The 13,742-nt window shown below is 38.1% G+C and overlaps 1 protein-coding gene across 2 annotated transcripts; it reads right to left on the bottom strand.

Annotated features, from left to right (window-relative positions):
• Nucleotides 1-1,131: 1,131 nt before the first annotated feature.
• FABP2 (fatty acid binding protein 2) lies at nt 1,132-6,053 on the bottom strand. 2 transcript variants are annotated; one of them, XM_035325769.1, is made up of 5 exons: nt 4,780-6,053; nt 3,911-4,015; nt 3,059-3,231; nt 2,371-2,478; nt 1,132-1,374 (listed from the first exon to the last, which is right to left on the bottom strand). In XM_035325769.1, the coding sequence occupies exons 2-5, from the start codon at nt 3,975-3,977 to the stop codon at nt 1,324-1,326; spliced, it is 399 nt and encodes a 132-aa protein (XP_035181660.1). In that variant the 5' UTR covers nt 3,978-4,015; nt 4,780-6,053; the 3' UTR covers nt 1,132-1,323. The 2 variants fall into 2 exon arrangements, with proteins under 2 accessions (XP_035181660.1, XP_035181659.1); XM_035325768.1 differs by having other exon boundaries at nt 3,911-6,053.
• Between the last annotated feature and the right edge of the window lie 7,689 nt (nt 6,054-13,742).

The following is a 13,742-nucleotide window of genomic DNA, read 5'->3' as shown; positions in this document are numbered from 1 at the left end:
AGGAGCTCCAGCAGCATATGAATAAGCAGACAGCAGAAGGTTATTCAGCTGCTTCTCATCCTCCGGGAACTGTGTGCTGATGTGCTGTAAGAGACTACAGCTGCACTCGTGCTGTGGGTTAGAGCTCAGCGCTGTCCTCAGGTCCCTGTGGAGGTATGACCTTTTAGCAAGACCCTTACATGGATCAGCCTTTTTCTCACTGTGACATTAGAAGGAGGAAGGTGCAAAGAGCTCAGAAACAAGCAGAGTCCTGGGGCATGTTTGCTGCAGGACAGAGGTGCCCGCAGCGCCCAGGTGTCTTCTGCTGCTGTGTCAGCGATCGCGCAGGGCTGGAAGAAGGTGCCCTTGAGACACAGGGACAAGGACTGGGTCGCCACCAGGAAGCTTAGTTATGGGGACACAGTAGATCTAGACTAAAGCTGGCCCTCGAGAGGCATTGTTATTGCCACCCCTAGGAAATAGTACGATTCAAGGGAGTTGAGTCTGGGGTGAAATCAGCAGTTACAGACTGAGCAACGAGTAGAATGTGGTACATGTATTTCTCACCCATCGGAAGCACCAATACTTGAAGCCAGCTTTGTCTGAAATCATTCTTTATCGTGGTAAGATACTTTGAATATTTTTATTCATGTCCTGAAAAAAAGTTTCTGACACTCTTCTTGAGACAGAATGATTTTGAGCCCTAATGTATTGGAACAATTCCAAATCTGTATGTTTTAAAAGCAGTCCACACTTCTTAAAAAAATATAGTGAAACTGCTTTATGTGAGATATCTGTATATCATCAGCAAGTGCTTGATATTACTCCTATTGATATCAGCAAGGCATCAGAGATATCATTTGAACCATTGAAGTTAGAGGTATTATCTGACCATATTTTTATTTGTTGTGCATTTATATTTACATATAAGAGTTTTAGAGACTTGGGGGTTCCCAGGCTTCTTGTAAGTTTTACCATCCTTATTACACAATACTCAGCCCACAGAGAAACCTTTAATCAACATAAATATAATGGGAAGGGAACTAAGTCACCATTTAAGAATGTGCAAAAATATTTAGGTTCTGATTATAGAACCTGATTTTGCCAGCTTTTCACAGTCAGGTAGGACTTCATACAAATAACACTTTAGCATTTGTTTCAAATTGTAATTGATTTTTGTTTATTCAAGGCAAAACACTAAATGTAAACATGTTTTCAGTAGGGCTAAGCGGTCACAATTTAGGAGGTGCTTTGAGGGGATAAAAGGAAAAACAACAGAGTATATGTAGAAAAATGGCCTTGTATCATTGGATTTCAGTTCTAGTGCTGTTCTGGGTGAAGAATTTAGGACCTTTTGAAGAATCTCTTGGCTTCAACTCCTTCATACACGTAGGTCTGTTCAGAAATTAAGAAGAAAAATCAGTGACTGCTTTCATAAAATCTCATTTCACAGATTCTATTGAGAAACAGCAAAGGCAGTTTAATTAATTGTGGGGCCTACTGGACCTTGTAAGGGCTCTGAGGAAAGGAACGTAAGGAAAGCAGCCTATTGACAATAGCCATAAATTCTCCATGCAAACATTTGAACCACCTTAAGACAATTTTTGGAGGCTTAAAAAACAAACAAAACACAAAAAGAAACAAACAAAAACCCACCAAGGTGTTGAAGAGCTGTATTCCCAATAACATTTCTAAACAAGTGCCTTTTTTTTTTTTTTTTTTTTCAGAAATGTGAGGGGTTGTACTGTATGATTTTGATCTCAGATCTCACACCTGGTTATTTATTTTTAAGAAGTTTGTGTCCAGCTAGTGGAAAGAATTCTGAAACATTGTGATTCACTTCAGTCTCTGGCTTTACTGCAGAGTGGTGAGGCATTACTCATTTGTCTTGACCTTTCGCTTCCATGTCATCCACCCAGCCCACCCCAACCCCAACCCTGAGCTTCATTTGAAAAAGGCATTTATCAGGCACTGAGTACATTATCCTGTATGAGCTCCTGCAGTAAGGCTTTTAGAAGTCAGAAAAGGGCCCTCAGACTGAAGTATGTGTATGTATACTTATATGTATACCATATATATATATGTATACATATATACTATGTATGCTATATATGTAGTATGTATGTACCTTCTATATACAGCTTGTATTCAGAGATGTCAGAATGTGTTGATAAGATACAGTTTACATGGGTGGGAATAAAAATCACATATTTTAAAGTTTTATTTTGTAGTTTTAAATTTTGATATGTTACTAGACTTGATTTTAAGTGAAGATAAATGAGGTTGCTCGGCTTGAAGAAAATACTTTCTACTTTCAAAACAGCTCTGAAAATGTGCTTATTTTCAGGTTGTTACATGTTTAAATTCCACATAAGTGGCTGCTTAACTCACCTGAACGAGTTCATCGCCGACGATTTCTCTGTACGCTGTGAGTGCCTTTCCATTATCTTTTCTTGTAAATGTTCCTACAAGTTTATTTCCTTCCATGTTCCAAGAACCCTATGATGGGAAATATATATATATTACAATAAACACAGCATTCTGTGTTTATTTTGATTTGATTTAAATATATCTGCAGGAGTGCTTTAAGGTGAGCAGAGATTTAAACAGTATAATAAAGTTTTTTAGGACATAGTTGGACAGGCTATAAAAATGATATATTAATAAAACTAATGGTTTATTTAATTCCCTATTTGTCAAGCTAAATTTTTTTAGTGCTCAGCTGATTTTACCTTTTCTCCGTAATTTCTTACAATACCCTCACTACACTCTAGGTGGTGTACTTGAGTATTATAAAATGCGAAATGGCACGTGCCTGGGTTTCAGCATGTAAAGATTGCTGATTACTCTGCTTTTTGGATACCGTACGGAACACTGAGCTTTCTGTTACAGTGTTAAGCCATTAATAGTTAAGACTATCTTGTGATCTTGTATATATGCTGCAACCATTCCTGGACGGTCAGACTTTAAAAGTCAGATTTAAATTAGAACCTAGGAAAACAGGTCATTGATCCTGAAATTGTACTTCAGAAAGTTGTTACTATATAATAAATATATAATCATATAAAAAGTATCTTACAGTAAGTTCAGTCCCATCAGCCAGACTGTATTCAAAGCTGACTCCCAGAGTGAATTCAATATCGATGGTACGGAAGTTGCTTGATTCTTTGACAAGAAATTTATTTCCGTCTTGTTGAATAGTGATCTTCAGATTATCATGGGCTCCTAACTTCCTTTTCATGATGTTAACACCTAGAAAAATCAATTAACATAAATCAGAAAAAAAAAAAAAGGAGAATATCATATTTGTATCTTTGTACTGACATTTTTTGTGGTCAACTGAGCTTAGCCCAGCATTCTGATCCAGATTTTTATTCTTCTCCACCTTTTACTGACGCAGTGTTCAGTAGTACAGATATAATACAAACCACTAGCCAACTGGAATAGTTACGTTTATATCCATATTACAGCCAACTTGTACAAGCTTAAAGTAAGCATCCACATGTTAAAATGACTTGAATCGTGTGTGTTCTGTAAAATTGAATACTAATGGTTTCATTCCTCTCTAATTTTTAAACCAGTTTTATGTTATCAAAATAATATTCCTGGTTTAGAATTCTGTTTAAAGTTTACCATTCAAATTCTCTGAACTTTTTCCATAACTGTAATCTTAGAAGTCTTAGAGATTCTTCTGCTGAAATAACTCTACTGGAATTAGCTGGATTGTTTATGATAATGTAATTAAAATCAGAATCTTTTTCCACCTCTCTGTAGAATCTTTTCCCCTCTCTGTAGAATTTTTTGGAAATAAACGTAGGACAGTGTACTAGCACAGAGTAGCAAACAGCAAAGACAGGTTAGCCAGAAGGTAGTGCACAGACAGCTTGAGTTTGGAGTCAGCCATAGAAGGCATTGGAAAAGTAAGGCTTACCCATGGTCTCCATGAATTTTTCATAGTTTTCGTTTCTGTCTATTTTCCAAGCACCATTAAATGCCATCTTTCTGTCTGTAGGAGGACTTCCGTGAAGTAGCTGAGCTTTGCAAAGAGAATTTATAAACTGGCTTATCATGAAAGCAATTTACATGATGATGTGGCTGGCTAAAGCTCAACTGTTGTGCTGATCTTGTCAGGGAGAGGTTTACTGTAGTTTAATCAAATTTTCAAACCGTGACCAGACTGCTTGCTGAATCTCTCCCTTATTGTCCAAAATGATGATAATGATGATAATATCTTTATTACACTTCTTTATTACCAATCATTAATCCATTTTATTTATTTATTTATTTATCCATCTTACTTGATTTGTAGTAAAAATTGTCTATCTAGTGAAAGTAATGATTAGGCTAAGAAAGTTTACTGACATTTTCTTTCTCTGGTGTATGGAACATCATGCTTGAGGGAGAGTCTCTATACAACTGGAGAAACTCTATTTACCCAACGCACCAAACACAAATCTCTACCTTGTCTATTGGCAGAAGTCTGTTCTACTCTACATAATAAACATCGGGTGGAGAATTTACTGAGTGTCTGCAGGTAGTTTCATAAAACTATTCACTTGCTTCTTGTCTAGTGCTGAGCTATGAAAATTGTGATGACAATCTGTATTCATGTGCTTACTCAGTTTAAATTCTGAGCAGTTTCTAAAGATTGTCTACATTTTAACACACTCGGTGAATACTATTTGTTTTATCCATTCCTACAACAGAAAAAGGCGCCACAAAGTGAATATACCTGATGTGGCTGGTTTCCATAGGTCCCAGGTTTTGTCTATTCAAGGATAATGCTGAACTTGAGCCTACCCTTACCTAGCTGCTTCTTCCCCACAAAATAGCTCTTCTTAAAACTGAACAAGTTTGCCTGCACCAAATTTGTCTGTAGCAAAATTAGGATTATAATTATGCTGTTTGGATGGATAGCATTAGCTTTACTGTCTATTAGCTTCAAAATGTAAATTCTGAATGCTGAATTTTATTTAGCATACAGGTGATGGGGTTGTGCTCTGCTTAATGAATTTTCATAGCCTCATTTTATCATAATCTTGTCCACCTGTGGATTCCAGACTGCAGCAAGAGGTTTTACTGAGGTGCAACCCAGTGATACTTGCTAGTTACCAGAATACAGTGTTTCTTCCATCCAGTCAGCTTCATTTTGAAACCAATGCTAATGTCATGTACCAAATGCATGGTTCCTGGGAGGGCGCTGTACCCCCAGGGGTTCTGCAGCTGGGAGAGAGCAGAAACCCCCAGACATATCCCTTTTCTGCATGAGAAGGTTTACCCACAGCTGGCAAGGGTTGGGGTGGTGGATGTATGTCCTCTTCAGGCTGCAGCTTGTCCTCTCATCTTCCTCTGTTCCAGCTACTGTAGTTCCCGTCCCCTGTAGCCACAGTCTTTCATCGTAGAAATGCCTTTTTATTCTAAGACTAAGAAGAAGAAGAGTCTGCCATTCTTCCTGTAACAGCTACCTGTTCTCTCCCTTTCCTTCTTCTTATAATCCTGTCATTTGATTTAGGGAAATATACACCTGCTAGTCTGGAGATTGGAACTGGATAAAAATCAACCAGTGCTAAGGTTGGAGATGTGTAGTTGTATTAGCACCCTGCTAAACCCAACTCGATGTCTCAAATAATATCACAGCCCGTGCCCAGTGCTGTGCTGCTCATGGACACCATCTTACCCTTCAGCCAGCTCCAAAAATTGCCAAGATGGGTGTTTGTTTTTAAGTTGGATTATTATTTATTTATTTATTTATTTATTGCATTGGAGTGTCTCTTGACCTTTGTAGTTATCACTGTCAATCTATATTATTTATGTAGTACGTAGATGTAAACAAAAATATGATGTCAGATTATAGTTCACCAGATTTACAGTCTCCTTTTTTTATAGTCTTTGCAGAAATGTTCTTTCCGTCAGTGGTATAGTCACTTGTCTTGAATCCAGTAAATAACTGAGGCTGTGCAGCAGCAGTTCAATGTAGAAGAATATGTATGTATAATTTTAGTGCATATTTATAACATAGAGCATTTTTTATATGAAAAGATTGAAATAATTTTTTTATATATATATTTTTTTAATTGGTAGATACTTCCAAAGTACTGTATTTGGTGGTTAGGGGCATGGTTTAGTGGTGAGATTGGTAGTAGGGTGATGGTTGGACCAGATGATCTTGGAGGTCTTTTCCAACCTTAATGATTCTATGATTCTGTGATTTGAATAATGGCAACAGGACTCTAATTCACATTGTTTCAGGCCCACATGAAATCGAACAAATAGGAAACTACTGTTTATTTTGAGCAACTTCAAGAGCGCTTTTCTAATTTTTAGGTGGTCCTGCATTCTCTCCAAGAACCTTTCATTTAAGAAATGTTAAAATATCTGAAGTAGTCTTCTATGTATTTAAACAAAATTATTGCTCTCCTCATTTAAACCATCTTCTTAAGCTCTGAAAACAAATCTGAGTAGTGATGTTCCACAAATTAAGTATGAATTTCTGCATCCAACTTAGTCCAGCAGTTCTCTTGAACCATGAAAAAGAGAGCGGGTCTTCTGGAGTGAGTCCTAAACTAGCAGGAACTTCTCTCAGATGTTCTTTTCCTGTCAGTTATTGCACAGTTTGCCTCTCCCCACTAGTGGTTCTTTGGTCTTCCTCAGAAGTCAGGCTAAGCAGCCAGCTCCAAACCTTTTCACCACAGGAGCAGCAATTGGTTGGTTCTGAATTTTCCGTTAACAGCCTGTTACTCCATTTCTTCCTCATTTTCCCTTTCTTAGCATTTCTTTTTACTGAGTATGAATCCTTAGGATCCTCTTCAGATCAGCCCCACAGCTGTGTTAGTTAAGCAAGAATCTCACAGGTGGTTGATATTTATGAGTTTTATGGGGTCTCTGCATTGGTGTGGCACTGATGGCACAAGGAGATGTTCTTCCCCTGAGGTCTGGTGGAATGTCAGTGTCAGAACAAGCAGCTGCATTTTTATGAGATTTAGCTTGCGCTTTATGAGTTACTTAGGACTATTAACAAACTAATATTTGACTTCAGATTTCTTATATGTAAAAGAATGATGCTAGGTACACTTCAGAGTTGAGTTCCTGCAAAAGCTTTCTTTTCCCTACTAAATTTATAACTAAAATTGTTTTTGTAGTTTTTTTTTTGTTGTTGTTGGAATATCTCACAATCCCCCCCCACCCCCCTTTTTTTTTCCCCTTCTTCTAGCTTTTCCTTGTGCAGATTTCAAAACTACAGTTTTTGTTTAGATGCTGCATTGAAAAATCTGTTTAGTATTGCTGGTTGCATGAAAGTCTTGAAAGCTAAAGGTGTGGATTCTTGTATTTTTGCTTTCGTCAGTTTGCCAGCTGCAGGACACTAGAAAAAGGCAAACTTAACTTTGAAGTTTGATCTTTAAATGAGGTGGATGGAAATCAATGATTAACTTATGCTGCTTTGCCAATCTCATCATGCCAGGCTGTGATGAACACACCAAGCTATATTATGAAGATAATTCAGAATGAGATTCCAAAGATCAAGGTGGCAAAAATGCTTTTGCAGTGGGTTGCATTCCTCTATCCCATTTATTGTTTTGTGGCTTGTCTTCAAATTGTTCAGCCCAAAATTAGCAAGGACAATAAAACTCTGCTTTACCACAGAGTGGTACTGGCTTGGGGCCAGCGTAAAAGTAATATATTTATATAAATATTATTATATATAATGTTGTTATATATATAAGAAAGATATGAGTGTGTTCATACCTGTTAAAGCGATGCAGATTAACTGATGTCTGTCAGGTAATTGGGAACTGATTTGGCAGTGTTTCTGCATGTTTTCTATTACAGGAATCTTCTAAATGTCTAGGAATCGATAGCAAGGATAGCTGGGCATTGATGTCATTTAAGTGAATCTAGATCCCTTGTCATGAAGTTTGACTGAGAATTTAAACCACAATACTTATATTTATAGGCTATAGTAAACATAATTCTATGTCAATAAAGCCAACCTTAGGATAACTTATGGGTGGCCTAGCAATAAGGAGTTCAATGTAGCTTGACTAATGTCATCTCTTCCATAAACGATTTCCAAGTATGTATTGTAACTGGATGTAGTGCTGCAGCAGGATTAGATCATACTTGAGCTAGCTTTTGTCCTGTTCCAGCTGCCCATTTTCTAAGTTTGTTTTTGTTTTGTTTTGGTTTGGTTGTTGTTGTAGGCTTTTGGTTTGTTTGTTTTGTAGAATCACAGAATGGTTTGGGTTGGAAGGGACCTTAAAGATCATCTAGTCCAACCCCCCTGCCATGGGCAGGGATGCCACCCACTAGATAAGGTTGGCCAAGGCTTCATCCAGCCTGGCCTTGACCACCTCCATGAATGGGGCATCCACAGCTTTTCTGGGCAACCTGTGCTAGTGCCTCACCACCCTAATGGTAAATAATTTCTTCCTTATTTCTAATCTAAACCTACCCTCCTGTAGTTTAAAGCCATTCCCCCTTGTCCTATCCCTACACTCCCTGACAAAGAGTCCCTCCCCAGCTTTCCTGTAGGCCCCCTTTAGGTACTGGAAGGCTGCAGTAAGGTTTCCTCAGAGCCTTCTCTTCTCCAGGCTGAACAACTCCAGCTCTCTCAGTCTGTCTTCACAGGAGAGGTGCTCCAGCCCTTTGATCATCTGAGGCCAGGTGGAGCCTCATGAGAGCAAAGCAGAGGCAGAGAATCACCTCCCTTGCCCTGCTATCCAAACTGCTTTTGATGCAGCCCAGGATATGGTTGGTTTTCAGGGTTGCGCCTTGCCCGTTCAAGTTGAGCTTCTCATCCATCAGCACCCCCAAGGTCTTCTCCTGAGGGCTGCCCTCAATTCATTCTCGGCTCAGCCTGTATTTATGCTTGGGATTGCCCTAGCCCAGCTACTGAGCCTTGCCCTTGGTGTTGAACCTCATGAAGTTTGCACATGCCCACCTGCCAGGCCCGCCCATGTCCATCTCGATGGCAACCCTGCCCTCCTGCATGTCAACCACAGCACTTAGCTTGGTGTTGTTGGCAAACTTGCTGAAGGTGCACTCGATCCTGCTGTCTGCATCACCAACAAAGATGCTAAACAGGGCTGGTCCCAGCTGTTTCAAGCAGTATCTGGATACTGCTGATGGTGCAACCTGTTCAACATGAAACCTCACCATTTGAAGATTACTTAGAAATTTCCACGGAGCATAGAATGCATCTGTCTGATTATTTAGTAGTGGGCTGTGGATCTTAAAACTTACTCTTAAGTGTCTGTATATGCTTCTTTATTTGTGTGTAAGGGCTCTGTTCCATGAAGTGCTGCATGTTTTTGAGAGTTGACTACTGGAGAGATCTGAAGTGCAAAGGCTACTTCACAATAAGCTCGAGGTTAAAAAAAAGAATCTAGAAGCTAAATGCAAGGTTTTCTTAAAGAAATACTCTGTTATTTCCTTCATCTACTAATGTACCCTAAAATGTGTCCTAGGATTACCTAGAACAGTAGAATCTGGCCTAGTGATAATGAAGAGGAAGTGATATTGAGCTATTGCCAATTTAAATAACAGCATGCTTCTGCAGTAAATGTTATACAAATCTCTGAGTATTAGTGCCATTTGTCACTTGTCACATACAGACTGATGTCAGTAGACCTACAGGGCTTTGAGTCAGGCTTGATTTAAACATGTATCTTAGTACTCTTATCCTGTATTTTCCAGGTAGATGCTTAGTAGCAGCCAAATTTGGGGAAGTAGTTAATGAGCTAACAGTGTACAGTGTTGACAGTCTGCACCTATCTTTTCGGTTTCTCCAAAACTTGAACTGGCCTTTTGGTTCATTTCAACATAGCTGTTTGCTGATTGTACACTTTTTCTCTTGACTATGATACAGCTCCAAACTCCACAAAAGATTATTGTGATTATCTGGATTAGTTACTCGAATCTAATCTCAATCTGTAAAATAAGGATTTTTTCTGAGCTCAGCATAATAGCCAGGGAGCACCCTACACAGCTCAGGTAATTAAGCATTTGTGTAACGAAAGGGAAAGATGACTTAAACAGAAGACATTCTTTTCTTCATGTCTTATGTAAAAGCAGAACTGGGACCCAGATCTGAATTCTGTACAGCTCAGAAATAGATTTTGTGTGACCTTGATCAAATTAACCTCTCTACTTATCTATGAACTGAACTTCTCTTACATTAAAAAGCCATTTATGTTGTAAAATAATATGCCAGTGATTTGATCAACTACTACTAGAAAAAAAAAGGCTCAAAAAAATCATGCTTGTATGTGAACTAATCACATGTAACTTAGTGGAATGATTTAACTGTGTGTTTTACTCCCAGTGTTTGTTAAAGATCTTTGGTGATGTTAAAGAAAAGAAAGCTATGTAAAGTACAGAGCTATTTATCAGCCATTATGACCTGTTGGGAGGGCAATAGCAGGCTTAGTTGTTTAACCTCATATTTCATCAGGAAAGAGGATTTTATTTTTATTTGACAGTACAAATTCAGAACAGAAAATAATACAGCTGTTTGAAGAACAGTTTAATCTCTCAGGAAATGTAAAAATAAATTTCTGTGTTAAGTAAAATAGAGCTTTGGAAGTACCGGGAGAAATACATGCAGCCAAATATTGAAAAAAAAAAATAAAATAAAATCGGAATTGAGTATACTGAAGTGAAAAATTACTGTGTTTGTAACTTGCAGTATTTTTCAACTGTAATTCAAGTTATAAAGTTATGGCTCCATAAGTGCTGAGAAATGCTACTCTCCTCTGAAGGGCTGAAAAACTTGATGGCTGCTAGATTCCATAAATTTAGATCCTGAAGCTTACTACTGCAGCAAACTCGTAATTTGAATTACTCTGTATAGATCTTAAATAGTGAGACTTCATTGGTGCACGTCAGCAACAGCTGTCACCACTGTTACTAAAAATAAGGAGGAAGAAGGGGCTATCATCTTTTCCCTTTGTTTAAAAATGGTCATCGCTGTGCAAGATGCGAAAGACTGAGTCTAATATTCTTTTTCACCTCTTCAACAAAATACGCTAGTTTAAGGTGATATTCTTTTCTGGGTTGGGTAAGGAACGTGTTGCAGTATTCCTGTTGAAAACTGCCATTTCTCTGAAATGAATTCAAACATTCAGCAGGCCAGTGAACACCAAGCAGGAGCATGCCTAGGTTGGTGACTGGGGTGGAAAGATTGGAGTCCCAGCAGCAAATGGTTACCTGATATATGTAGATATACACAGGCAGTTGTTCAGTTGCACTCACAAATTGCAGTTGGTTTGACCAAACAGTGCTTGGGTTTTGTACTGAACTAAATCTGCCCCTTCATAACTTTTTGAATGAGCCTGTTGTTTGTCAGCGATGTACATACTTGTTGGTTTTGCCTAGAGCTAAAAAAAAAAAAAAAAAAAAAAGTCAAGCCAGAAGTGTTGCTGTGGGGAAACTAATAGCCAAAGAACACTGCCAAGCAGCCCATTGGTTTAGATTTACATCTAGGATCAGCAGTTTGCACATGATGCAGCTTTTGGTGTAAAGAATAACATTTTCACAGTTTTGTTGGAAGTCACTGGGTTGACTATTTTGATCTCTCTTATATGCTACCTAGGACTTGACAGCCAGGGACAAAGGATGAAGATGGATCTGTGGAACAGTTTTATTTGCTCACTACTAATCTGGTTTCTGACAGCTCCTAGCAATTGTAGCTGCACTGCTCCCTAGTGGTTAGTAGCAGCAAATTATTTTTTGCTGTTAAAAGAAACCCCACTGTCATGTCAGTAGTGCTTGTGTTAGAGGTATCTTGATATTAATAGTGAAGTTCTTGTCAGAATTTCTAGGCCCTAGAAAGGTTATTAAAAATGCAATAAAATATATATTTGCAGAAGTGATGTCTTGAATCAGGCAACAGTGAGGTGTTGAAAATTTAACCTCAATAATGCTAGCTAACAAACAGTAAAAATTATTTGACATTGTCTTTTTTATTTTAAAAAGCATGAAAACAGTACAAAGAGAAGAATGAGGAAGTAACTAAGCAGCAGTCTGACCATCAAAAATAACATGACTCTCATATTCACTATCAGCTATACAATTAAGAAGGACTAATGGTTCTCTTAAGTAATGTAACTAGTTTTACTAAGTAGTCATAGGACAGAAGCAGGCGAGAACACATAACATTCAGAAGACTTTAATACTACTTAAAGGCAGAACATTATATACAGAGTAACCCAGTTAACCTAGTACAAAAATACTGTGCCCAGAAACTGTATATTTGTTCAAATATTTTAAGGATAAAAGAATACAAATGGACAAACTCAGTGGCTAGTTGACTGTGATTAAGATTTTTATTAAACTATAATAGAAATGTATATTAAAACTATTTACAGTGCATTTCACACTACATTCTTCAAGAGACACGTGCATGTATCTGCCACGTGAATATACAGAGGGCTCAAATTCTAACTTTGGTTACATCTGTAAGGTACCTTGAGCATCAGCAGCAGTAGCTGAATGCAGTAAAGAACAGGTGAAGCAGGTGTTACCAAGGGTAAGAGTTTGGTCCCTCTTTATGGGTAGAAAAGGTGAATTTGACCCATTCCTTCACTTTCTATCCAGTCTCCCACTGAGCTCAAGCCAACTCCCACTGAGGTAAACTGAAATTACATAACAGACGTTAAATGGACTCTTGAGCATATCTTAGGCCCTGGCATGACAAGCTCATGCTGTGAGAGTTAGTGGAAACTAGCTATTATATAGCATTGTCACATAAATATACATTTACAAACAGTGGTACTTAGGTATGAGTTTCTCTATGGAAACAGACTTTATGTGGAAAATAAACTTTCCTATGCAATTTCCATTCATCTAGCAATGACAAAGATAAAGGATCTTGAAGTCACAATTTGCTGTATTTAGCAAGTGTCACCACCAATTACCAGGCTGGACTCTGTGATGTTTCTTCTCCCTGTGAAAGTCCAACTTAAAAAGTCTAGCCCTTGTTATTTCTCATACTCAGGCCAAAGTCAGATTTTTATTCAAGCTCCAATGTTCAAGCTTATCTCTCAAATTAGTGCAAGTCCCTGAAGAAGCAGAGCAGGGGAGTGTGAAATAAAGCTGAAACCTTGTGGAATGTAAAGTGTGTGTGATTTGATGTGAAGATCAACCTACAGCATTGCAGAGACAAGACTTAACTAAAGCTAATGTAAAAATTTACCTGAAAGCTTAGGTCTCTATAAAACCTTTAAAAGTGTAAGAACTGTGAGTGAAGCATTTTTTTTTTTCATCAACACACACTGCTATTTTCACATGCTTAACTGTGAGGGGCACCAACCAGTTCACTCAGGGAACGTCCCCTGATTTTAAGGGGTAGATCTGATTTGTCATAATCCTTCTATATAATAAGTTGCACAGTCAGTTACTCAGTAATTCTGAAAAATCTTATACAAGAATAAGACTGCTCTGAAACTGGTAGTTCGTGCCACTACCAGATAAAATGCATTGGGTTGGAGTTCATAAACTTACCTTTACATGCACCCAGTTGGCAGAAAGCGATGTATAACATCAGGCTTCAGCCCTCTCTTCTAAAGAGAGATCATCTGGTTATCAACGGAAGAGAGAATTCACTTTTATCACTAGCCCACTTGCATTTGCATTCTGCACAGATCTGAGTGATCTGCTCTTGAATTTAAACTGCTACTGCTTAAAAGTCAATTCCATCTCCAAAATCAAAATTATATTGCTTTAGTCTACCCTCCCCCCCCCCCCCTTTTTTTTTTTCTATTTTC

The sequence above is a fragment of the Oxyura jamaicensis genome, chromosome 4, assembly GCF_011077185.1.
Source record: "Oxyura jamaicensis isolate SHBP4307 breed ruddy duck chromosome 4, BPBGC_Ojam_1.0, whole genome shotgun sequence".
Lineage (NCBI taxonomy): Eukaryota > Metazoa > Chordata > Aves > Anseriformes > Anatidae > Oxyura > Oxyura jamaicensis.
The sequence above is the reverse complement of the archived record's forward strand: the minus strand, read 5'-3'. Positions and strand labels throughout refer to the sequence as shown.